Genomic DNA, 27,832 nt, shown 5'->3' on the forward strand with positions numbered 1-27,832 from the left:
TCAGTTCTCTGCATGGAGAACTGATTTGAAATATGTTGGAAAGGATGTCAGAAATTAAACTGCATATAAATCATAATAAAATAGCGGGTATGTCAATTTGCAATCCTATCTTAAAATATGGCAGTGAGTTTATAATGCATGGAAAAGAAATGTATCAATTTTTTTCTTCCTGGCTGTTATAGATTTCATGTAGCTCAAAACATGTAACCCAGAATGTAACCCAGAACATTCAACCTTAGAAGTATCACAATGTTTTAAAACACATTTTTATTTATTTATTAAATTTCTACACTGCCTAACTCACCTAGGTAACTGGGTGATTTACATTACTATCTGACACTTCTACTAAAAAACAATCATGTGAAGCAGACACATTCCTCAGTAAAGGTACTATACTTCCAACACCGAGATAGTACTGTATATTAATTTTTACATGTAAAATTGTAGCTTTTGCCAGGCAGGGACCACAAAAACACAATTATCTGTATTTAGTCTCACACTATTGGAATGAATCATAGAAGAATGTTCCCATTCTATAAGTAAATAATCAACCCTAAGCCCCAATAGTGGTGACTCCTTCACCCCTCTCTGTTCATTTATTTAAATATGGAAATTGTGCTGTTTGAAAAGCTGCTTGAACAGTGTGTTTTAAAAGTTGCAGTACTCTGTCATATATATAGCCATCAGAGCAATATGTGCAGATTCCATTGTGTGCATTAACAATAATGTAGATGCATAGAATTCAAGTGTTACGGTGTGCATGCGCAACGCCTGATTTTAAGGAAATCTGTTTGGAAATTATCTTCTATTATCTCATCAAGTTGCAGCTGTTGTTACATGTAAGGTGCCTTTACAAAGCAAAAGACCTCAGTTTTATCAGTACATTATTGCAAAAAATGAATTAGTAGGCAGTGCAATTACGGTATAACAAACCACCATTTTCTTATAGATCTATATAACATATCAGTAGCTTGATTCCTTTAGCACAGTAATCAGAGTGCTGGACTATGATTGGCAAGATAAGTCAGCATGGTTTAATTTAGCTAAAATTAAATTTGAAAGAACTGAATGGAGAACCGTTTATGCAGAAATAATTTTTTAAAAAACTATTGCTCATGATAGCACAGACAATTGCTAACTACAGATTATGGACAGAATGTGGACTAAGTGGCCTCATGACTGCCAATCATGGAGGCAGTGGATTTACTGAGTTTTCAAAAAACACTTGCAGTCTACCCAAGATTGCTTGGCAGACCACATGTACCCCTGGTTCATATGTTATACAGGGCTGCCATAGTCTCAAAAGTCTGATTCAGTTCCAAGCATTCTACCTTTTTTGTGATAGTTAAAGTGCATGGGTAAGTGGTGATAAAATAGCTTTTTTAGCGTTAGTTCCTGTAGTGAGTATAGCGCAAGGCCTTGGAGGGCAAAGGGAAGGTCTGTTACCTAGGCAACAATTGAAGATAAAAAGTAATTTATGAAAACGCCTCAAACAAGTTAAAAGTTAAGTTTTATTTTGCTCTAGGCTATTCTTAACAATATTTATTCTGTACTCTCATCTTGTTACCTGAAACATTCTGGTCAAAGATTGTTTGCTTCATTTACAATTTGCATCTTCTACCTGAAGCAGCTGCATTTTCTTTGTTTAGTTGTATGAGCTGTGTGTTTCATCCAAATTAACCACCATGTTATATATATTTTACAAAACTGAATGTGTGAATATTTATCTTGAAATCAAAATGGGATTTTAGATCTTAATAGTAGGTTTATTTCTTTTAATATTTGACTATTTCCCAAGGAGGGGAGACTGGGTAGAATCCTCTATCGACATACCTCTATTTTATATAGCCAGGTACAGTAGTAGCATTTTAGAATTTATTGCAACCTTTTAATTTTAATCACCAACTAAACAACAGAAGTTTAAGAGCTTTGACCCTTTCACATACCAGATAGGAGAAAGATGTTAGGTAAAGCACATCCTACAGGAGGAAACAGGAACAAGCACACCATTCTGGTGTAAACAACCAGAATGATTCTGGGAGATGATGTCTGAAATTTCTTGTGTTCTATCCTGTGAGCTCACCTGTTAGCTATACTCAATTTTGAATATATTTTCATCAAGGTACTGATAGTGGTAATAAAATACATGGTCTATAATTTAGAAAGTTTGAGAAATACATACAAATAATTCTATTCTTTGCAGCAGTACAATTCTTGGACATTCAATTTAGTACTGCATTCAGGTTTAAGAATAGCCAATCAAATGTGCCAAGCTTCTAGGATAAAATGTTCAAGTAAGGTCAGTTTAGTATCCATTATAAATCCTGCTTTATCCGAAATAATTTTAATTGAATGTATTTATAAAGATGCCTCCCTCCATTCATATTTCCTTTTCATTAAATTGAGGAAAGAGAGAAGGAATACATAGATAACAGCAATTTAAAAGAAAGGACGTGCATTCAACATCCCGGCAAAATATTTGACGTTTTCAGCATGAACAGACATCAGCGACAAGAGTGCTGATAACAGTAACTATATTATTTACTTTTTGAGGTAAATGTATATAAGACTGCATTACAACAAACACAAAATGTTAAAAAGTTGTGATATTTATATAGTTACTTACCAAGCACATCTAAATTATATTAAAGTAACCAAAATATCTTTACAATCCCCAAGGCATGGCACAACTTTTGAGCACCCCTAATGTTTACAAATTGAAACAAAAAAATTGACATGCCCTATAAAAACTATACCATTGGAATATGTAATCCAGTATTTTAAAGTAAATTTAAATAATTGTCTTTCAAACACACCTTTTTGATTTTGTATCACTAGGATGCCTAGTGCCTACATAGAATCTGGGGGGTGAGGGGGTTATCTTGGGGTCAATTTCTGTAATTGCTACTGTATATCTTACTGAAGACAAAAGGCAATTCAAGAGAGTAAATAAAAACTAAGATTTTGAAATCAATGTTCTTTCATCAACCCTAGGCATTTTCAGAAACAGGACTAACTCAAAGTTACAAATGTGATCAGTAATGCAATACTTCAGCTGAAAAGCAGCCTTTGTGATATCTACATTCAGACATAGATAAGCAATAAGTAGAAGCAAATGTCTCCAGAATTTTGATAGGGAGAAACTATTTTGATGATAATGTTCATAAGTCATATCAAATATTTCAGATACATGTCCAGTGACTAACTGCTTTTATAAGAGATTGTGAAATTAGAGAAGATTTCAGATAACCATTAGCCTATTTTTCAAATGTTTGTGTGAAATATTAAATGTCATCATTTTACAAGAACTCAACATTCATGCCAAGCAATCACATTGAAAATAGCTTCTAATAAAATCTGTTATCACAAGAGGTGGCAAAATGTACTCAAAAGCAGCTTCTTTATTACAGGGTTTGAAGTATACATACATACCCCTCCAGTGCAAAATAGTCCCACAGCACTACTGACTCTCAGTTCCCCACCCTTTCCAAAACAATACCCACTACCTGGGGACAGCTATAATGACAAACAAAATCAAGCAAGCATTAAGAAATATGCACAATGTTTGATATTATCTCTATTCAGGAGCAATTGTACTTTTAACATTAGGAAACAAGCAAATCAAGAATCACCATCACATAAACACTCCCAGAATTTTCACTAACACATGCTTTAATTCGAATTTCACTGCTTATGAGCAATTGCATGTAGTTGCTGGGCTTGTATTTTTAAGCTTACAAGTATGAACTTCAAGAGGTTCAAAATATTAATTTCAATTATAAGAATGATCCTCCCTCCTTAAAATTGGATTTTAAGTTCAATTCTCTCTAAACACTTCCTCAATGTTCTTCTAAATATAGGCATACCCCAGACCACTTTTCTTCAATACTTTTTATGTTGTATATTGAGAGGTAGCAAGCTACACAAAGGAAGCAGGCATGGAAGGTCTCACTCCCCATCATCTGAGCTAATGTCTAAGAATCTAGCACAAACCTGAATGGGGGAAAAAAGAGATCCATCCATTTATCCATTTCACAGCATACTGTTGCTGCCTATCATATCAGCAAAACAGAGGTGTAGAGAAAAAGAAATATTGGCATTTGTGGGAATCATGTAAATTCAAGTGCCAAAACAATTTCACAAATGCAAATTAGATAGCTAACATATCTAATCGCATATTCCTATATATGCACTAGCTAGGATAATACGGCACTTTATTTTTTATTGGCAGATTTAAAAACAAATAAAATAAGCTTATTGAAAAAAAGGAGGCAGCTGGAGAGTGAGGAACAAAATTAAGAATACTGTTAACAAATATATTTTGAGTGGAAGAAAAACTATTAAAATCATTGCAATACTTTTAGGCTAAACTCTTCAAAGTTGATCTACCACTCCATTTTCAGACATTCTAACTGATTCAAGGTTAAACTCAAAGGATAATTCATATTAAAATAATCCTGCATATTCTACCACTACATCCCATACACTTTCTAATCTAAACAGACATCAAAACAGAGAAGAATGTATTAGGTAATTACTAATGTATTTTAGGGCATGGGATATTAGATATGATGACTGCAGAGAGCCTGAACCTTTGTCTTCCTAATAAAGAAAATCCATACGGAAATTGTAACAAGTTGTACATTTTCACTCACAATGCTACTGTTTCCAACTAATTATGCTTCACTAGAGACTATGTTCCAATTAACTCACAAATTTTAAGTAGCACTGTCACCTGACTTAGAAAGTAAGGCTATACAATGCTTTAGATTTGACTCTAAAGAGTGCTTCAGAACACATGGGCAGGAACATGGCAGCTGTCTGTAGCCCCATCTTTCCCCAGGATCCTGGTAGAGGACAGCCATGTGATCCCACGAAAAAATGCAACTGTTTTAAAGAATTGCAGATAGATGCTACATTCATGCTCCAAAATTCCTTTTCCAAATGATGTCTACACCAGCACACCACTCTATTAAGGACTGGCATATAGCACACGTAATGCAAAAGCCCATCTAGTATTCATCTAATGAGAGTATTAGTATCTCATTTGAACTTCTAGCTAACTTGGTCATATATAACTACAAATCCAGAATACTGCTTGCACTGTTCCAGCAAATGTCTAAATCAAAAAGTGTGCAAGTTCAACAAATTCTTGCAAATGTTGAGCGTCTTCTAAAAGGGCCAGAAATGTATATATAAAAATAAAATCCATGGCTAAGTAATACTTTTTTGGGGGGGGGGGGGGGGAGAAAATACCTGATCTCCTGAATATCTGATGGCCAAACATAATTACTAAACCATTTTATAGGGAAAGAATGATTTTCACATGATTTTATTGTCCCTGCCAGCAATTCTTAATTTCAGTATGTAAAGTTAAGAGTTTTGTAAATAAAGACCAAAACAATCTGCATTTTAATGGACAAATCCAGCAATCACTAAGGATTAAGATGATTAAAGTCCAATATGGTGACCAACTTGCCTACTTCGAATGAAGTGTATTTGAACATTCTCTTTCTTGATGCATGTTCTGACAATGTGGGAACTTCTAGTGTAATTAGAAATGTGAAAAGGTGAGTTGATATAATGCATTTTCATTGTATTACTAGTTTCTTGGCTTGTTTATTACAGAGTACCCTGAGATGCTGGGAAAGCTATGAATACAGTGCATTAAAAGGAGGTGTGATAGTGAGTTTTAGTAAACAGGAGGAAGTTTACCAATAATCCAGACAGTTTATACCCCAGGAGACACATCTTCCATTTCCAGTTCAGAAGGCAAACATCAGCAACTCAGTGCAGTTGTATAAACAGCATCAATTCATCCCACATTAAACTACTTTCTTGGCACAATTTATTTTTCTTGACCCAAACAAACAAGAAATCACTATTAGAATATCATTAACAATATTCTATTCTAAAGTGTCAATTTAACAGCCCTATAAAAACATTTTAGAGTTTTAAAAAAGTGTGCATGCTATAGATATTAAAACTGCAGTCACTCCATCAGGAGTTCTCTTTCAAACAGTTGTCTGTGTCCTAATCAGTTCAATGAGACACAACTTTTAGTTAAAGGCAATAGTTTGCTATCCTGGATAGTGTCACACGTATACTTAAGTAAAATAAATTATTATATTGTACGCTTCAAGACATTAGTCAAGCTCATTCAGCTAAATTTTATTATTAACATGAAGGGCAATAAAGTGGCATAACATAATTTTTCATTTGTTCAAGATCAAGTTTAAGCCACTTTTTTCAACTGCACCTTTCAGCATGTACTGTGTATTGGTTTTGGTTTCAGTGATGCCATTTTAAGAAATGCTATCCTATTAACAGAAAGTAGGGAATTAAAAAATAAGAAATATTATTGGTTCTATAGCAACTGTCCATTGAAGAAACTATACTAATTTATTTTTCATCAGGCTGCATGACTATTTCAGAATATTTTTAATGTATTTTAAGCATATAAGGGGAAGGGAGAATTATCTACTAAATTGGAGTACTGCAGGTTTAATTTCACATCTTGGCTATACTGTGACAAAGAAGTAGTCACCAAATATAGCAACTAGGTCCTGTCTCAAGCCAGGGATGAACTAATGCCCCTCCCCAAATCTACCCAGATCCACCCCCTCCCACAGCCCTTTCCAAAAACAAGACAACACTATTGGCAAATCAAGACAGTATGAAACATCAACAGAAACAAAAATGTGATGTGTGCCAATGCATCAGGTTAACTATCCTATTAAATGACACAGATCCCCATATAAACAATTCTACTTGGGAACTAGCTGTACCTTTGCTGCTTAAGAAATTAAGTCTACAATTCTGAGTGTGCTCCATGATACAATATTACAGATAAAGGAGACTGGACACTTGAATTTTTCCCTGGGAATTCTTTTCAGGGACATAAAGTGACTGTCCCACCATGAAGTGACACTCAAAGTACAATCCAATGCTTTAGCACAAATTACAATATCCAGTTCAGTAAGATGTAAGGCATATGGACCAAAAAAAGACACCAGCAGTATGCAACAGGAAGATAAATCATTTTACACTATTAAAAGCGTTAGTGTTTGATGTTCCAGTTCACATTTTTAAACTCATTTCGAATCCCTGATTCCTATTTACTGAAGTTGGAATTCTTTAGGCTTCTGAACCCATATGCTTTTGAATGAATGGTGACCAATTATTTGTGATTCTGTCCATTGTTATATGACATACTGGTTGAAACTATAGAAAGAATTGAGCACCAGGGATGCTTTGCAAGTCTCCTTCAAGTCTCATTGTATTAAGTTTGGGTCAGGGAATAGGATGCAGGGAATGAAACTGGCCCAGCCACTAGCACTGTCGTAAAGAATTTTTTTTAAAGAACAAGGCAGACAAGTTTATGAAGCCCTCTTTATAGAAGCAGCTTGTGTTTTTTTAAAAAAAATCTTGCAAAATCAGTGTTAGATTTCTCCCTCTAAAAAATGTTACGTGCAGATGTGGAGCAAGTGGCCACCACACAGATCTCAACAGTACCTTACAGTACAAAATCTAAGACATAAAGAATTGATCTCACATTTGTAGCCTTCTTTACTGAAAAGATAAGAGATTTGGCTATGGTTGGAATAGTATATACAAGAACATTTCAGAAGACAAGGCATAGATGAAAGTAATAGCCTTGCTGTTCACATTGTCAAAATTTTTGTTAATAGGGAAGGGGCACTTCATGCACAAAATGTGTATTACAAAATACATATCCAAGAAAAAGCAAAAACAAAAAACCCCAAACCACCCACTTTGCACTATAATGCAACACTCAAACATCTGCTCTGCCAAAGGCTGCTGCACATGTCTTGTTTACCAAAGAACACATGTGAAAGCGGCGAGAAGAGGGGAAGAAAGGAAATCCACGTTTCAGTCTATGTTTCAAACTTTTCTGATAGGGTTATCTTCAGTCATCTGATGTCAGATAGTGTGCTCTCCTTCGAGAATGATGTGGTCACAACAGGAGTGCCGTTATTAGCCAAATAGCCTTGCCTTAAGGTTTCAAAGTATGAAGCCTGTACAGGTTTGTGATACTGCAGAACTTTTATGGCATCATCTATCTTAAACCATTCCCTTTTCCTTCCTGCAGATAAAGAAAGAGGGGGAAAGGTTAGATCACAACAACTGAAGTATTTACAATCCTCTCCATGCGTAATTGTTTCACAACAGCAAACTATGTCAATTGTTACTATGAAATAATGAACTCATTAAGTAGGTTTTTCTTTTCAAAATGCAAAAAAAAACCTATTCAGTTTTTCACAATAAAGGTATACTACTGTATAGAGCAAAATATTTTCAGGGTACTAAGCACCTCTAAGTTCTTAAACATTTATGAACTTCATTCTAAATGAGATTAAAGATATAGGACATAACATACTTTCAAAGTAGACTTTGGCACCAGCAACCTAACTAATCAATCTCCTTAAAAATCAATTACAGGAAAAAACTGAGTGTTAGTGTATCACTTGTAATTTACTATGTACATTGAAGTAATTTACTATAATTAGTAGCTAAAAAAGAAATAATTTGGTTAACAAGTTTTCAGTCAAGTAAAAAAAAGTGTTTATTCTCTAATGAATTTTTTTCAGGCGTAAAAAATTAAATTACTATATATTAAAAAGATGTGTGGAATAGAATGGAAAATAAAAACCTGAATCACACTGAGGACCTATTATATTTCTGCAAATTGTAGATTGTGTGGTTGTTATTCAAGGATATAAAACACTGTAAAGCGGTATATAAATCTAAGTGCTATTGCTATTGCTATATAAACATGGAAAATGTCTATGTATTAGGAAGTAGCCATTTCATGCATATTGCTCAGCATACTGCAAGTGTTTGGTTAACTCTAGATTAGAAATGCACAACTGATGCTGAAAAAAGGATCTGATTATATACTATCAAGCTTTGAAAATACATATTTTCAAGATGTGAATACTTATGTGCTATTTTTATGAAAATATAAGCAACAAAAATATAATAAACTTTGTAACAATGCAAAAAATCTTCCAAATAAGATTTTTATTTTTTTTAACTCACATTTTATAAACCTTAATCTAAATAGGGGGAATTCAACTATTATCCTCCTAAAGAGAATCAGGGACACAAATGAATTTGTTTGCTTACCGATATTCACAGAATCCTCCCAATCTTCCAATACTTCTGTGACAATAAGTACGTAAACATATGTTCTGTGTTTCCTGTCCTGGTTCTGAAAGGATGATAAACAAAATTAATTTGAAGAAATATAACAACTACAACAATGCTAATCTTAGCACTGAGTTGAAACAATACTTACAACATGTCTCATCAACAGCAATGCTCAATTATGACTTGATTTCTTAATAAAGGAGATTCAGATACTATTAGTAAATTAAAACATAAATAAAACTTCTTCAAGAATTTTTGTCCTACATTTGCACTTTTTGAAGAGAGTTCAAATCAGAGAAAATTTATCTTCTAACCTACTGTAACAGAACCTCTGTCTCCAAACTTTAATCACATATAAAAATGTTTTATCAATTCTGTTGATATTTGTACTTACCTCAAAAATTCCTACTAATCTTCCTAATGTCCCTTTCACTCCAGCCTATGATATATTCAAAGAAAAGAAAAAGGCATTTAATATAAGTCATAGCTCAAATTATTTTAAAAGTCAGTTATAATTTAAATTATATATTTTACAAACTTTTAAGAATTATATATAATTCTGTGATATGATTTACACTGTACAATGGCGAAAGTTTGTGAACTTTTAGAAATTTTCTTTATCAATATTGTGACCTACAATATGATTTCCTGAGACAAAAAACAGCTCTAATATGCGTGTGAATATCTGTGTGAATCACTGTGATCACTTTGAACAAGCTAGTAACAGTCATGGTGGCCATGAACTCACAAGCTGTTTCTTCCCTCTCCAGGGATTTAAGTTGAAATGTTGCTTGAACTGAAAACCTAAAGAAATCTAATATCAACTTGTGAAAAGATTGAGCAGGCAGGGGTGAAACTGTAGAGTTTGGGAGGTCAGTAAAGTAGCACCATCTACATCTTAGCTTGTTTTTCAGGTGCAAGCTCACAAAACAACACCTCTTATCCAGTTATTGGTGAAACAATGCCCGAGAATTAACTGGCTGGCACACATATGCACATTGGAGCTGAGTAGGGCAACGCTCGCGTGCCCACAGATACAGCTCCACGTGCCACCTATGGCACCTGTGCCATAGGTTCGCCATCATGGGTATAGGGATTGCCAACCTTATTTTATGGTTTTAGTGGTTGGAGGCTTTACTCTTGTTCTGAGCTTACAATCGAATGTAAGATGGGCTTACAATCGAACGTATGCCAGGTTCCATGATCTGACATCAAAAATTTATATGAAAACTCTTTTATTTGCCAGATGCTGTATAGTGCAGAATGGGACAATTCACTGGAGCCAGGTCGCCTCTGCCAACTCATCTCTGCCAAGTCATTGCAGGACAACTCCAAACAGCCAACTCTCCACAGGGAGAACTCGCCACAGGTGGACAGAGAGCTGGGGGCGCAAGTGAGCGGGTGGGTGGGCAGAGTACAGAGCAACAGGGAGGCAATAGTGGCTGGGGACATCCCATTTTCACACCAGGCTCCGAGCAGAAGAGGCTGGGAACTGCAGTAGCAGCAGTCGGAATGGGCAGCAAGGAGGTGGCAGCAGCCAGAGGCTTCCCATTTTCACACATACCCTGCTTATGTGCCAGGCTCTGAGCTTGATGCTGCAGCAGCTCTCAGCCTGGTGCGCCATCACTGATGCCGTGACTGTGCCAAGCTTGGCACAGCCACTGATGTTGCTGCCACCATGCTGGGCACAAAGCCTCTGTTGCTAATGTTGCCACCTTCGTGCTGGGTGGGGAGCCGCTGCTGCCAATGTTGCCATTGCCATGCCAGGGCGGAAACACTTGCTGATGTTGCTGCCATCACATTAGGCAATGGACACTCCGCCATCAATGCTGCCACTGCTAGTGTGGCAATGGCCATGCAGGCAGCTCCAAGACCATTGCAGTGGCAGCATTGTCAGTGGCTCTGTGCCCACAGCAGCAGTGGTGGGGGTTGTGAAACTGGGAAGCCCCCAGCTGCTGCCACCTTTTTGCCACCCACTCTGATGCACTCAGTACTCTGCCCACCTGCTTGCTTGCCCAACGGCTTTGCCTCCGACTATGTGTGGCAATGTCCCTGTGGTGAGTTGGCTGTATGTTTTTCTGCAGCAACTTGGCAGCAACTTGGCAGAGGTGATTAGCAGTGGTCAGCTGTCTATGGCAAGTAATCTTAAGGCTCATATAGTGAGTGACATGCCAGCAGTGGTGGCAAAAGCAGTTTCCAGATAAGCTCACTAAGCAGTCTAAACTGCCTGTCTACTAACAATATTAGTCTTCTTTTCTTTTTAGCATAAAGCACGTGTAACATGCCCATCCTGCTGGACCAGATGGAATAAGCAGATGTAATAGGAGAGATGCAATTTTTTAAAGAACCTGGTCCCATGCCCTATGGTCTAATTCTCATCAGATATAAAATTGCTGGCAATTTTTATTTCTTAAAAGGACTGGATGACAATTTGAGATAAATTTGAAAAGGATCACATTGGTAAAGTATCACAAAAGTACATAAAAGCAAACTATTTTGAGATTTTTCAACATAAATGGATTTTTCTCTTCCTCTATAGGCAATTGTCATGAAAACTATATACTAGGCAACAGTTTCTCAATGGGAAAGTTTTATAATTTTTGCCACAATTCTTAACTACTATTGCAAACAGGAAAACTAGGCAAATTTTGTTGCTCATTAACAAGGATATAAAGAATATAAGTAGTCCTCAATATCTGACAATTGAGTCCACAATTTCTGTTGTTAAACAAGACAGTTGTTATGACCTTTCTTGCTACTATTAAGTGAATCCCTGCAGTGATTAACTTAGGAACATGGTTGTTAAGTGAATCTGGCTTTCCTATTGACTTTGCAATATTGACTTTTGCAACCTTCTCAGAAGGTTGCAAAAGGTGACCACATGACCCCAGGACACTGCAACTATCATAAATCTTAACCAATGCCAAACAACTGAATTTTGATCATGTGACCAAGGGGATGCTGCAACAGTCATAAGTATGAAAAATGGTCATAAGTCACTTTTTTCAAGTGCTATTGTAAATTTTTGACCAATTATTATATGAACTTGTAACTTGAGCACTATCTGTACTATACAATTAATATTTGGATAATTTTGAAAGTGAAAGGAATGAATAGACAATTTTGGATCCAAGCAGAATTTGAAAACGTACCTCTTCGCAAACTTCCCGCACAGCAGCCACACTAGGCTCCTCTTCAGGTTCCATTCCACCTCCAGGGACAATCCATCTGTCAGGATGACGACTACTGCTAACTAACAGCACCTATAGATAACAACAGAGCTTTTGTACATGTTTACACCTTACACAATTCTACAATTAGAAGATGGTATCCTGCTATGTAAAATTACTAGAATTTTTTCAATTCCAGAGAGTATGCTAAGTCCACCTGTACTTAGATAAAGACAGAGAGTGGAACATATATTTACTTACTTATATCCACCTTTATTATATTTATAAATAATTCAAGATGGCCAACATACCTAATACTCCTTCCTCCTCCTATATTCCCCACAAAACCCTGTGAGGTAAGTAGGTTGGGAGAGAGAAACTGGCCCCAAATCACCAGATTTTTTTTATCCCACCTTCATTACTTTATAAGTAACTCAAAGTGGCAAACATACACAGTACTCTTTCCTCCTCTTTTCTCCACAATAATAATTTATGAAATAAGATTAAAGTGGATTGATTGAAATATACAACCAAAAAGTCAGGAACAGAAGAAGCAGGCAAGCTACTCTGTTAATTAAATATGTTAAAATACCAAAATTATTTGAAAACAGAAATAAGCAAACATTCCCTTTAAGAACTAGCTTTGAGGCATGAGACAAAACAGTTTTTAACAAAAAGATTATTAAAATGTTTTAGATGTCTGCCAACTATGACAAATATCTTCCCTTTCTCTCTGCATATATGCATACCCTGCTTCTCCCAAATGACTCAATGTAAAATGGAGCACAGAATCTACCAATCATCAAAAGGCACATATAGTACGGACAATAGCAAAGGATGGAGTTTTAAAACAAGTAGCATCTGTAAATATTTTGTAGCCAACCATGGTTACATTAATCCAAGAATATTCTTAAATTGAACAAAAACCAATCTGAATGCATACATATGCCACTGTTCTAAAGAGCCCAGCAGAAAGCATTAAAACTACTGAAATTCATTCATTCATTTTCTATAGCAATACATCTCAGTGACTCTGAGTGTTTAATTAAATTAAAAATACTAAAAACATTAAAAAACTAAAACTTGGGTTTTTTTTCTATTAATGAGAAAATAAATAGCTATATTGTGAAAAAGATAAAAAGGAGCTTAATTATAGCATCAAGGACATAGGCAATGTTGACTGCGGAAAAGATGCCAAAAATGAAGGAAGTGCCAAAAGTGCCAAAAATGAAGAACATAAGAATGGAAACTAGATGCAGAACAAACTGGAAATTGCCAAGAAGAGAGACAAAAATCTCAGAAAATAACTTAACAATAGGTTTTAGAGAGCTGTTAAAAGAGACAAGTAGTATTTCAACATCTGTAAAAATATATTGTACAAGATGGAAACAGACAAGGAAAAACAAGGAAAAGATCTCGGAACCCAAGAGGAAGATCTAACCTCAAACTGGTATGCCAGAGCACCAAGGACAGATAGGAACTAGTTCAAAGATGATCAAACAACAATGGAAAGAGTATACTGAAATATGTTAGAACAGAAAAGTCAACATGTAAGATATCCTAGAAAATGATACAGTGTTCAACAGTTTAGAAGAGATCAATCTACATTTCAATATTAAAAAAATAAGATGTAATGGAATGTGCAAACTATTGTGCAATATCTTTAATTTACTAGAAAAATAATGCTTAGGATTATCCAATGCAGATTAGAGCTTTACATGGGAAAACTGTCAGATGTTCTGGCTTTAGAAAAGACAAAGGAACACAAGACATTACTGCTACTGCAAGCTAAATAATTAAGAAAGCCAAAGAATACCAAAAATAACTCACTACCCTGTTTCCCCTAAAATAAGACATCCCCTGATAATAAGCCCAATTGGGCTTTTGAGCGCATGCATTAAAATACACACACACCCCCGAAAATAAGCCCTCCCCAAAAATATTTAAACGCATTGGCAGCTGGTCCTCGCCATTTCTTCTGGTTTCCTCCACATGCCCCAAAATAATAAGACCACCCCGAAAATAAAGCCAAGCGCTTATTTCGGGGTTCAAAAATATATGACAGGGTCTTATTTTTAGGGAAACATGGTATGTGTTTCATTTATTATAGAAAGACCTTTGATTGTGTCAATCACATCAAGATATGGAATGTGCTTAGAAAAAAGGGGAATCCTGAACGTCTCATTGTCCTCATGAGAAACTTAGTCAGCCACAGAATATGGTTAAGCATTCCAGATTGACAAAGGAGCACAACAAATATATATATATATATACCCATACCCTTATTTATTCAGCTCCTAAACTCGATATATAATTAAGAGAAACTTGCAAAAAGATGAACAGTTTTAAAACTGTAGGAAAAAACATCAATAACCTGTGTTATGCTGATAGCTCTATCCTGAAAACTGAAACTATCTGCAATCTGCAATCAGTCAATAGCTCAAATTGTGGCCCGCCAGCGGCCTGCGCGGATTGTTACTGATCCCGAGGAGGCTGGTGTGGTGCTGCACCAGCAGCTTGTGCAGCCGGCCTCGAGTTCGACAGCGAGGAGGCTGAAGATGTGATGCCAGAGACAGGGATTCAGCCAGGGCCTTCAGAACCTCCAGAGGCTCCTTTAAGTGAAGAGGAGGAAGAGAAGGAGCCTCTTTTCAATGCACGGGCACACAGAGCTGCCAAAAGGCAGGAGTGGTTCCTCAGGAGGAGGTCTCCTCGAGAGTAAGGCTTGGGGCTAATTGACCACTCCCTTAGACTATTTAAGAAAGAACGCAGCTTGCAACAAACTGCAGGAAACAACTTTAGTTCGCGAATCATCAAGTTTGGATTTTCTCTGCAACCTTGCTTCTAGGCTTTCTGCCAACTCCAGTAAGACTCTGACTATCTTACCTGTGGAATTCTGGCGGGCTGTTAAGAATGCTTATTAACAGCCGGCATTTGCTAAAACTGCGTTATTTGAGTAAACTAAGTTTTGTTCAGAGTTTGTGTGTGCTGTGTACTTTGGGATCCGTAGCTGGGGCAGAACAGCTCAACTCCAACTTTATTCTGTTCCAGCAGATCGGGCATTTACTGTGATCTGTCGTGTAGCTTTAATTAAACTGGGTTTGATGCACGATTCTCGTGTGTGTGTGTCTGATTTGCCTGGAACCAGCACAGGCAGTCAAGATGTGCCGAGAGAAAGTCAGAGCTCCTTGTTTCACAATTTCATTACAGTCAACAGTGAGTGGAGGAACGCAGAGGATGAGGGAGGGTAGAGCGGATGGGGCGTTATTGCCAGAGCCTGCAGAGACTGACGGGTGTGGTGGAAAATGAGGCGAAGGTGGAATGTGAACAGCCGGTGGTCTGCCCTAAGCAATGGGAAACACAGGCAGAGGAGAAACCGGACAGCCAAGAAGCCCAGGGAGTTGGGAGTACACACCTCCTCTGGACATTGGTGGCACAGTTCGGCTTTGTTAGGAAAACCGGGACCCTGGGTGCCGACGCCTCCCCCTTCAGGCACTCAGTTTCAAGGTTGGAGAGAGGCAATGGGCTGAAGATGAGGAGGGAGAATGGAGTTTCTCCACTGGCCTTGGAGTGACTTCGTTGGATATATTACAGGAGGATTTGGGGAAGCAAGTTTCAGAGATGCTTCCTCTTGGCAGCCATGGGCACCTGGACTGGATCCTTCAGGCAATTGGCAAGGTGGGGTGGGATCAACGTCAGGAGGAACTTCTGAAAGTAGGTTTCGATTAGCCAGCCCCAAATTGAGGACAGAACAGGCTCGGCCTAGGCCCAGAGCAGAGGAACACAATATTTCCGAACCATCCTCATCATTGGGAGAAGCGATGCGTGGAGTGGCCCAAACCCATATAAGAGTACCAAGAGAACATGAGGCAAGTCCATCAACTAGACAACAACCTGGAACCCATAGGGGGGATCGGGATGGTGGGGCCCCTCCTCAGGCCAGGGACCAACTACCCAGTGGCCTGTTGTGGCCCAGGCCCAGGTACCATGGGGGCCATCTCCATTACAGGCAGCATTCAACAGAAATCCAGAACATGTGGCTCTATTTTTGAGCCAAGTCCTTAGCCATATGGACTTATACAGTCGATTCTATCCCTCCCAATGGGCAATGGTAGTTGCCGTCACAACCGTTTTGACAGGTGAGGCTGCCAATTGGGAACTGGCTGATCTAGGACTTTTCCTGGAGGCCCTTCGCATTTGTTTTGAGGATGAGGCAAGCATCCAAGTGGCTGAGGGAGACCTGGTATCGTTGAGACAATAGGGGAGGCCTGCCCGGGAGTATGTGCAGGAGTTCCGCAAAATAGCAGGAAGACTGAGAGGGTGGCCCGATAGACTGCCTGTACATCAGTTCCATATGGGGCTAGTCTGGGAATTGAGGCAGGCATGTGTGTATAGAGGACTCAGATCCCATATAACTGACTGATACAAAGCAGCAGTGGAATTGGATATTGGACTGAGGGAATTCCGTACTAGAAATGAAGGACTGGGCCAACCCCGTAGAACCATGGATAAGCAGTCAATAAACAGGAGCAGGGAAACCCTTCATCCCTACCGGAGTCCAACCTGTTGTTCCACCCAGATGACCTTTTAGGTGTTACCGCTGTAACCAAGAGGGTCACCAAGCGGTGGATTGTCCAATACCACCACCCCATGTTTCAACTCCACAAGCACCCTTGAGTAGACCCAAGGCTCATTCCCAGATGACACCTGAACGACCCCGAATAGCGGCCCAGTTGCCCGGTAGTGACACAAGCCTACATTTCATTTTCATTTTATTTTTCATTTTATTTAATTTGTATACCGCCCTACTCCCGAAGGACTCGGGGCGGTGAACAGGCACAGAATAAAACACATAGAATACAAAAATTAAGAGCAGAAGTAAAATCAAATTAAATCAATTTAGCCCAAGACAAATTTAAAACCCCAGGTTAAGAACAAATTAAAATTTACATTAAAATTTACTTTAAAAAAGAATGGGAAAGGTTAGGCTAGACCAGCCTGGTGAAATAAAAAGGTCTTAAGAGCGCGGCGGAAGATGCGTAGATCCGGGATCCTCCGTATCTCCGGGGGAGCTCGTTCCAGATAGTAGGTGCCTCCACAGAGAAGGCTCTTCCCCTGGGGGCCGCCAGCCGACATTGTTTGGCTGACGGCACCCAGAGGAGTCCCTCTCTGTGAGAGCGTTGCGGCCGGTGGGAGGCCGTTTGCGGCAGCAGGCGGTCCCGTAAATAACAGGTATAGGCTTCAACCGTGTGCGTATACGTCACGGAAATTCACCCCCACAGAAACGAACTGAACTGTATGGGAGAAGGAGGCCTAGGCAGTAAAATGGGCTCTCCAGATCTGGCGGCATCTATTGGAAGGCACTAAAATAAACTTCGAGGTATGGACTGACCATAAAAACCTGGAATTTATGAGGTGTCCTCCAGACACCTTATAAGTTGTCCCCAAAACAGGTCAGGTGGGCACTGTATTTTCGTCAGTTCACCTTCAGCCTGAAATATGTGCCAGGCGGAAAAAACTTTTTGGCCGACGCTTTATGGTGTATGCCCCAATACGAGAGTAAAAGGGATGAAACAGTGCAAGCATTAATATCCCTCTAACAAACAGGAACTCGAGTAATGGATAGGAACCCGGTGGATCCTAACTGGGTATATAACTTACCGAAGGCATTAAAAGATGATCCATTATGGGTTAGCAACCCATAAATCGTTAGTCACACACCAGGATGACCTAGACTGGAAGGGTGACAAACTATATAACCCCACAACCCTGAGGAATATAGTGTTAAGGCAGTGTCATGACGTAAAGACAGCAGGACACTTTGAGTTTATAAAAACGTCACAGTTGGTCAAGAGGCAGTTCTGGTGGCCTAAAATGCGGACTGACATTGAAGAATATGTAAAAGGATGTCCGGTCTGTGCAACATCCAAACCACGTCCTGGCAAATCACTTGGCCTCTTACAGTCAGTGGCTGAACCTAGTAGACCATGGGATGAAATTGCCATGGACTTTATAGTCGAATTACCAAATAGCAAGGGACATATGATAATATGGACCGTAATTGATTTATTTTCGAAGCAGGCACATTTCACCCCATGTAAAGGATTGCCATCAGCACAACGTCTAGCCAAATTGTTTGTACAGCATATATACTGTCTACACGGAGTACCTAAAAGAACCATATCAGATAGGTGGGTACAATTCGCTGCCCGGTTTTGGAGCAATTTTATACATCGTATTGGATCCGAACAGAGTCTCAGATCTGCCTTCCATCCGAGTACCAATGGGGCAGCTGAATGAGCCAACGCTATGGTAGAACGGTATTTATGTTCCTATGTTTCCTATCAACAAAATGATTGGTACGAACTATTACCGTTCGCAGAAACGGCCTATAATAATGCTATACACCGCAGTACCGGCTATACACCTTTCAGGGTGGTATCAGGAAAAGAGTTTACTGCATTCCCGGAATTGGATATACAAGCCCGAGAACCAAAAACACCAAGTGAATGGACGGAGAAAATGAATAGAGTCTGGCCACATGTCAAAGAAGCATTAAATAAGGCATCCGTTGAATACAAACAAGCAAACAAAAGACGGACTGATCACCCACCATTTCGAGTAGGGGACAGAGTATATCTCTCCACAAAATATTTGAAGGAACATTGGAACTTACTTGAATGTTCGTTCTCTGTGCACTGCAGGAGAATCCAAGCTCTAGGATTTCCTCAGACTGGTTGGCCAGTGACTGGGTTGAATTTGCATAGCCATGCCTCTTCCTCCCATGATCCTTCAGTGTTTCGACAAAGAGGTCTGGAGATGATGTAGCCCCAATGATGGATAAGGACCCCAAGGTTGGGGGTTGGACCACTAAAGGAGACTACTAGGGAGGGGTTGGACTCTCCTGCAGCGCACAGAGAACGAACATTCAGGTAAGTTCCAATGTTCCTTCTCCTGTGCGCTGCTTGGAGAGTCCAAGCTCTGGGATATACCCAAGCTAAATATCCCTAGGGTGGGAGTCCGAGCGGTCCAGGGGCCTTTCGTCGGGTAGGACTAGCTGAAGGACTCTTCTCCCGAAGGAAGCTTTGGCGGAGGCAAATGTGTCCAGTTTGTAGTTCCTGATGAAAGTGGTAGGGGAGACCCAAGTGGCCACCCTGCAAATTTCTAGAATGGAAGCCTGTGTGGCCCAAGCTGCCATGGTAGCGGCACTGCAGGTGGAATGAGCTGTAATGTGCCTTGGAAGTGGTCTAGCCTGGTGCTTGTAGGCCATTGTGATGCAAGCCTTGAGCTACCTTGCAATTGTGGATGGAGTTACTTTCTTTCCCAAGGAACTGGGCTGAAATGATACAAAAAGAGATTCAGTTTTTCTGAAAGATGTGGTTCTGTCAATGTACTTGCGAAGTGCCCAGCAGACGTCTAGAGTGTGCCAACGTCGTTCCCTGGGATGTGTAAGATCGGGACAAAAGTTCGGTAGAACGACTTCCTGTGCTCTGTGAAACCATGAATTGATTTTGGGCATGAAGGTCTGGTCCAGTCGGAGAATTACTCTGTTGGGGTAGAAAATACATAAGTCCTTGCGCACCGATAGAGCAGCCATCTCACAGATCCTTCTTGCTGATGTAATTGCTATTAAAAATGAGACTTTGAAGGTAAGAATCTTGAGACTAGTGGACCCCAACGGCTCGAATGGAGAGGATGCGAGCGCTTGTAGAACAAGATACAGATCCCAGGAGGGATACCTATGTATGGTAGGAGGTTGTAAATTGGAGGCGCCTTTCAGGAAACTCCTCACCTTTGGATGTTGAGAGAGGGTGGTGAAGCCCTCAGAATGCACTATGGTCACCAAAGCAGCCACCTGCCTGCGGAGTGTGTTGGTAGAAAGCCCCTGCTTAAAGCCTGAATGGACGAAGCTCAGAATATCCGGAATAGAGGCTAGAGTAGGCGTTATGTGCGAACTGTGGCACCAGCGAGAAAATGCTGACCACGTGGCTTCGTAGACCCTGGTAGTAGATGGGCGGCGAGAAGCCTGGATGATGGAAATGACTTCACTTGAGAATCTGGAACCTTTCAGGATTTTCCTCTCAAGTGCCAGATGGCTAGTTGAAGCCATTGTGGCTCGGGATAAAGTATGGCCCCCTGGCTGAGGGAAATCCTGTCTGGCGGGATCCGCCAAGGACGCGATACCGACAGTGCCACTAGGTCTGCAAACCACGGCCTCCTGGGCCAGTGTGGTGCAACCAGGAGAATCTCCGCCTCCTCGTCCAGAAGTTTTTGGATGACCCTCGGAAGGAGTGGGGTCGGAGGAAAAGCATAGAGGAGCCCTTGAGGCCAGGGCGCTCTGAGGGCATCGGTTGCTTCGGCCCCTGGTGTCGGAAAACGGGAAAAGAATCGTGGTAATTGATTGTTCCTGGGAGTGGCAAACAGGTCCACGCATGGTAGGCCGAATCTGGTTGTCAGTTGGTGGAAAAGGTCTGGGTGGAGATGCCATTCTGATTGGTCGATGGTTGATCTGCTCAGTCAGTCCGCTTGTTCGTTGTTCGCTCCTGAGATATGCTCCGCCTGAAGGGAAAGGAGATGAGATTCTGCCCAGAGGCCCAGACTCGCCGCTTCAGACATCAGAACCTTGGATTGGGAGCCACCTTGTCCATGTGTGCCTTGGCGGTGATGTTGTCTGTCAACAGCAACACATGATGGTTCCTTAGCGATTGGTGGAAGTGGCGCAGAGCTAGATGGGCAGCTCTCAACTCCAGCCAGTTGATGTCGTGTAACAGATCTTGTGGAGACCATCTGCCCTGGACCATCTGGGAGTCCAAGTAAGCTCCCCAACCGAATAGGCTGGCATCTGAGGTCAGCGTTAATCGAGGAGGATCCTTGAAGAGACAGCCTTTCTCTAGGGAAGGCGACATCTACCAGTCCAATGATCGTAGGACGTTGCGTGGCACTCGTACCCTGGTCGTGGAATGGCTGTTGCCTGCTCGTTGGCTCGGTAATAGGAACCATTGCAGGGTCCAAGAATGTAGCCTTGCCCAAGGGACTATGTCAAGACAGGAAATTATCTTTCCTAACAGCTGGGACAATACTGCTAGAGACACTGATCGGGATGACCTGACCTGCCGTATCATGGCTCGTAAACTGGCCTGACATTCTGGTGACAGGAATACCTGACAGCTGAGTGAGTCTATGCGTGCCCCTAAGTGTAGAATGTTTGTTGAGTCTGTTTAGATCTAGTATTCCCCTGCAACCCCCCGATTTCTTGGGGACCAGAAAGAGGATCGAGTAGAAACCGAGACCCTTCTGCGAGACAGACACCGGTTCTATTGCCTGGATGGAGAGTAGATGAAGAATCTCGGCTTCCATCAGAGACCTCCTGGTGGCATCCCTGGGAAGAGTGCAAGAGATGAATCTCCTTGGAGGAAGGGATGAAAACTCCAATGTGAGACCGAGCCGGACAGTTTGCAGAGCCCAGGCATCGGTTGTGATGAGCTCCCATTGGGCTGAGAACCTCAAGAGGCGGCCTCCAATGGGAACGTATGACTGGGAGTCATTTGGACCTGCAGTAAGGTCTACCGCCGGCCCCTCAAAAGGGTCTCCTAGACTGGGGTTGTCTAGAACTGTCCCTGAACTGAGCCCTATCCTGGGATCGGTCTTCCCTCCCTATCCTGGAGGGAAGTCCTCTGATAGGTTAGGGCAGAGTAACCACCCTCTGCCCCACGAAAGGACTGCCTACGATAATATGGAGAGTATCTCCTGTCTGTCCTCCTGTGAGACAGGGGAAGTACCTTCCTTTTATCCTTGGTCTCTATCAAAATGGGATCTAAAACATTACCAAAAAGATTATTCCCCTGAAAAGGAGCAGACGCCAATTTCCATTTGGATTTCATATCGGCTTGCCAATGGCGAAGCCATAATAATTGTCTGGAAGTCACATTAGAGGCCAGGACCCTGGAAGCGAATTTAGCCACATTAAGGGTTGTATCAGCAGAGTATTCTGCTGCAGCAATTAACTTGTTGATGCCCTGGTGTAACCTGACATCTCCCTGGGGAGCTCTTGCCTGCATTTGGTGCAGCCACAGGAGAGAGGTTCTATTAAAGAAGGAAGCTGCCGTGGCTGATCTGATCGCCCAGGCAGCTGCTTGATGTGTCTTACAAACTGACATCTCAGCTTTCCTATCCTCGGTCTTCAGCCCTTCTGCAGAGTCTGAGGGGAAAATATTGGAAGATGCTAGATTGGCAAAGGGAGTATCTATTGTAGGCAACTTAAGCAAGTCCTCTACCTCCTGTTCTACAGTGTACATCTTTTTGTCTAATCCGCTGGGATTAGACAAGGACCCAGGTTGAAGCCATTGCTTCTTAATAATGTCTATGAATAATCTGGGAGAAGGAACAGCATCCTGGGTAGTGACCGGTTCTGTAAATAATCGAGCATGGGGATCCTGCTCAGCTGAGCGGTCAGATGCCCCAGCCACAACCCCTAGATTGGCCGTGGTTTTGGCCTTGTATAACAAGGTCTTGAACATGCTAGGGTTGAAAAGGCCAGTGAAGGCTGGTTTGTCTGGAGATCTGCCTTCATCTTCAGAAAGATCATGATCTGCGAATTCTTCCTCCTCCCCAGCATAAGACCATTCACTGCCCTGAGAATCATGAGGCGAATGAGGGGCCCGGGAATAAACCCTACTCTGGTGGGCCTGGTGTACATTGGGAGTGGTACCAGCGAGTCGGGAGCAGGAAAGCCCCTTCTAAGCAGGGCAGAGTCAATGCCCTGGGCAATGGTCTGAGCTAACATCTGGCAGAGTTCCTGGGAAAGAACAGGGGCCTGGTTTACCTCAGGGCAGAGCCCCGCTGCTGTAGGGGTGAAAGTAGCTGAGGGAGCTGACCTCCTAGGTACTGGAATGACTCCCTGATCAGATGAGTCCTGTTCTGATATGGGAATAACCTCCACAGCACTCTCAATTAATTCAGTTGGAGGATCTGTGGTAATATCTGGAGACCAATTCAATCTATCTTCGTTTGAAGCAGAAGGAGGTGTATCCTGAATTGGAGGGATATTAGGCTCTGGGTGAACAATGACATGTTCTAGGCCTGAGGAGGCTTCTGCCTGCTTTTTTGCCTTTGCAAATTGTTTCTCTAAGGCTTTTTGCCTTCTTTCTGCATCCTTATCAACAGCTGTGGAAGAAGGGGCCTTGGATCTGGTGGAAGGCCCAGGCTGAGTCCCAATTGCCTTGCTGTGATCTGAAGACTTAGCTCTCTTAGAAGCAGAGGAATGGGATGCAGTACTTTTGGAGTGAGAGGAGCTGCGATCCGCCATCTTGGAATGACAAGCAAAAAAGGCAATTCAATCAGAGGATCTTACTAGGACAATGATTATAATAATGATATTATTCCTCACTCCAGTAGTTGTAAATATGGTGCCAATTTTCCACTGCTGTTAGGTATTAAGCGTGAGACTGATCAATGACCAGCTCTAATAACGCTATGAGAGAAAGGCAGCAGTAATCAATGGTGCGGGAGAGACACAACAATCCCCAAACCATAAAGGCAATAGCAGTAAATCAGCCAGCAATGCTAGGCCTGATCGCCAAAACTCACATGGCTCCTTGCTGTGTTTCCGATACACAAGGACTGCTAATTAAGATCCCTTGAAGGTTTTTGAAAATTTTGAGGCTTTTGCTCCGTTTCTGAGCTGCTAGAAGCCAAATTTGCCTTTAAAAGCTGCTAGGAGTCAAATTTGCCTTTAAAAGGATTGCCTCCGCTGTGCTGTTAATGGCGGCAATTAGGAGAGGCCCCTGAGGCAAGAGATTAGCTCCGGAGCTAATTAGCTCCACGGAGCTCCCGGCTGCAGCTGGAAAACACTCAGGCTGTTGGTGGTAATTTTAAAGAGAAAAGGGAGAAAGAGGCTTCTTTCTGTGGCTGGCAGAGTATTTTAAATAATTTTTCTAAGACAGAGAAATTTAAAGCAAGTCTCTTTAGGCCGACTGAGTTGAAACACTGAAGGCTCACGGGAGAAAGAGGCGTGGCTAGGCAAATTCAACTCAGTCTCTGGCCAACCAGGCTAAACTTGAGCCCATTGCTTGGACTCTCCAAGCAGCGCACAGGAGATCCTCGCTGCCCTGATAATCATGGGGTGAATGAGGAGCATGAGAATAAGATCTGTCAGGCTGACCCTGAGGCACATTGAGTGTAGTCCCGCTGGAAGTGGGAGCAGGTATGCCCCTCCTTAGAAGGGCTGAATCAATGCCCTGTGCAATGGTCTGGGCCAGGATGTGGCAGAGTTCCTGAGAAAGGACAGGGTTCTGGCTCTCTTCAGGGCGGAGCCCCGCCGCTGTAGGAGTGAATGTAGCTGAGGGAGGTGCCTTTCTGGGGGCTGAAATGTCCACCTGGTCTGATGTGTCTTGACTAGATAAGGGAATGGCATCCTCAGCACAATCAATAATTTCTTCTGGGGAATCTTGTATAGGGTCTGGAGACCAGTTTAATTTATCCTCAGGCTGTGCAGAAGAAGAGCTGCCCTGATCCAGAGAAATATTGGCCTCAGGCTGGCTTGGGAGGGGCCTTGAGCTTGTAGAGGCTTCAGCCTGCTTTTTGGCTTTAGCAAATTGCCTTTCTAGGGCTTTTTGCCTACGTTCTGCATCTTTATCAGCAGCTGTGGAAGTAGAAGCCTTGGATCTAATGGAATGCCCAACAGGTGCATTGATTGCCTTACTTTGATCAGAAGACATCATTTTCCTGGAAGTAGAAGATGAGGCTGCAGTATCTTTAGTGTGAGCTGAAGTGTGATCCGCCATCTTGAATGAATAAGCAGATTTTAATTACAAGGGCACTTGAATAGCAACTGATTCAATATTACTTCTCTGTCTCCAATTTTAGTAATAAAAGCGCCAAACCGACAGACTTTATTCTGTTCCAGCAGATCCGGCATTTACTGTGATCTGTCATTTAAACTGGGTTTGATGCATGACTTGTGTGTGTGTGTGTGTCTGATTCGCCCAGAGCCAGCACAGGCAGTCAAGAAGTGCTGAGAAGCACGGTAAAAAAAATAATAGCAGCAGAATTAAATATGAAGACTGAACTAATGACAACAGATAAAATAACCACCCTTAGAATTGACAATGAAGATACTGAAGTGGTGAACAGCTTCTGCCTTTTAGGATCACTCAACAATAAAGGAACAAGCAGTCAAGAAATACAGACAGTCCTCAATTTACAACAACAGTTGAACTCAAAATTTCTGTTGTTAAGGGAGACATTTGTTAAGTGAGTTTTGCCCCATTTTATGACCTTTCTTGCCACAGTTGTTAAGTGAATCACTGCAGTTGACAAGTTAGTAACTTGGTTTTTTAAAAAATCTGGCCTTCCCATTGATTTTGTTTATCAGAAGATCATAAAAGGGGAATGTTTATGGAGAGTCTGAGTCATCCAGGTCATGGTTGTCCCAAAGGTACAGAAAGTCCAGTTGCCTCTTGAAAAAGCACTTTTGGGTCATAAAAGGATATCACATGATCTTGGGACACAGCCAACAGTCATAAATATAAGTCAGTTACCAAGTGTCCGAATTTTGATCACATGATTCTGGGGATGTTGCAAAGGTCCTAACTGTGAAAAAAGGTCGTAAGTCACATTTTTCAGTGCCATTGTAACTTTCAACTGTCACTAGACAAACTAGAGGACTACCTGTATGTCACAGACAAGCACTTAGTAGAGCAATCACAAGTCTTGGAAAAGACATTCAAATGCCATACTATTAAAAAACTTGAAAGACCAGGTTAGGGACAGATTGTATTTTTTTAAAAAAAAACCTACATGGTCATTAGGAGTTGGCAGTCTCCTAATGTCATATAATAATCAATCTGAAAATGAAGCAATATTTTTCTTTGGTAAAGATTTCATGAAATTTTACAATGAAATGATGTTATATTATTTTTATATTAATAAATACAATAAGGTAATTTTTATGAGTGATTTCTATACATCTAAAGAACCTTCATGTACTTGCTCTGTCATTTAATCTTCATTCTCTCTCTCTACATAACCAAACTACCTCAACCTACTTCTTTCATATTGGCCATTCACTTTTGTATTCAGTACATAGTAATTCAGCAACCATTCATTGTCAGCTGTTTTTCTTATTTTACCCAAACACCTAAATATTCTATTCTTTAATGGATTCAGTTTATTTTTATATTTCTCCTGAATACCCGGCTCTCACTTCCATATATAAAATGATGCAGAAGCATGATCTCATGTACAACAATTTTTAACTTTTTAAAAAGCAAACATTCCTCTTTTTTGCAACAAACTACATGTTAACCACCACCTTTCTACACTTTGTCTTAAAATTTCTCCATTCATTTTCCTACCTCCTGTAAAGTACCAAAATTCATTTACATGTTCCAGTTTTTCATCATTTGTAAAAAAAAGGTTTCCATTGTGCACTTCATTTACTTGAGAAACAATGACACATTAATTTTCAGATTAATCTTTGCTGTAAATATTCAGGTTCTCAAACAACACAGCACCATCTACAAACAAAACTGTATGAATGTTCACATTCCCAAACAGCATACCGCTAACAAGTATGTCTTATGAAATGTATCATTAATTCAAAACAACCAAGGGATCATTACACATTTATGTCTTACTCTCTACTCAGTACTAAACCATTTGCTAAGTGTTTCACTTATTCAAATGTGCTCTTATCATATTAGCAATCAATCTTCAATTTCATATTCACACAAAATATTTCATAATTCGAATTCATTCACTTTATTGTAAGCTTTAAGTAAACAGATATACTATAAATATTTTCAGTAAAATGCTGAAGAGCAAAAAGATGGCCTGGACAGATCTTCTGCCACCATAAATCCCCACTATAGTGCTCGCCTCTTCCGATTTTTCATTTAGAATAGTTTCAAATTCCTTCCCCTTGTAATTTTTGCATTCACTATCTTTCCCTTTGTGAAGGTAAACAATAACAGTATTCCTCCAGGCATATATCCTTAAAATGTTATACAACCACTTCATCAGCATCTGTATCTGTATTTCTCCAGGTGCAATATTACCATTTTAAACATATTCAGCATTTACCTTTCCATCAATTTTTCTTGGGTATTAACATAGCATTCATTTTAATTTCACTTTTCAATATTTCAGTATCGTTCCCATTCAATCTCTAAAATACTGCCTTCTATATGCCTTCAGTTCAATACCATCCTACATCATTTCATATCTTTTATTTTTAATTCAATTGACTTTGTGGTACGTTTTTTAAACCCGTTACTTCATACTTAACACTATCATACTTTGCAAACCACAATAGTGGATTTCACAGAACATGCTAAGTCAAATTACCTACCTAAAAGCTTGGAATATTCCTCTTCCTTCCTGTCCCCTTCCCATATCAACTCTCACATTCTAAATGGCCATAGACTCACATATTTATTTTTACATCTCTTTTTATCCTTTGTACATTTATTCTTTTTTACAAAAAAAAAAAA

At 40.5% G+C, this 27,832-nt stretch overlaps 1 protein-coding gene and 1 long non-coding RNA gene across 2 annotated transcripts in view; one reads left to right on the forward strand and one right to left on the reverse strand.

Annotated features, from left to right (window-relative positions):
• The first annotated feature begins 992 nt into the window (after positions 1 to 992).
• The window catches only part of LOC139315324 (uncharacterized), a 36,710-nt gene continuing 9,870 nt past the window's right edge, over positions 993 to 27,832 (forward strand). Inside the window, exon 1 of the long non-coding RNA XR_011600259.1 lies at positions 993 to 2,553. This is a non-coding gene — a long non-coding RNA (uncharacterized lncRNA). The remainder of the gene's footprint in view (positions 2,554 to 27,832) is intronic.
• NUDT3 (nudix hydrolase 3) overlaps positions 3,384 to 27,832 on the reverse strand; it is a 40,082-nt gene continuing 15,633 nt past the window's right edge. The window contains exons 2-5 of the mRNA XM_070941495.1: positions 12,327 to 12,437; positions 9,569 to 9,613; positions 9,151 to 9,235; positions 3,384 to 8,107 (exon numbers count right to left, since the gene is read on the reverse strand). Of these exons, the coding sequence (XP_070797596.1) occupies positions 7,935 to 8,107; positions 9,151 to 9,235; positions 9,569 to 9,613; positions 12,327 to 12,437 (414 nt within the window). The 3' untranslated portion in view covers positions 3,384 to 7,934. The remainder of the gene's footprint in view (positions 8,108 to 9,150; positions 9,236 to 9,568; positions 9,614 to 12,326; positions 12,438 to 27,832) is intronic.

Source organism: Pituophis catenifer, unplaced genomic scaffold (assembly GCF_029215685.1).
Source record: "Pituophis catenifer annectens isolate HBS135680 unplaced genomic scaffold, rPitCat1.0.hap2 SCAF_3, whole genome shotgun sequence".
Classification (NCBI taxonomy): domain Eukaryota; kingdom Metazoa; phylum Chordata; class Lepidosauria; order Squamata; family Colubridae; genus Pituophis; species Pituophis catenifer.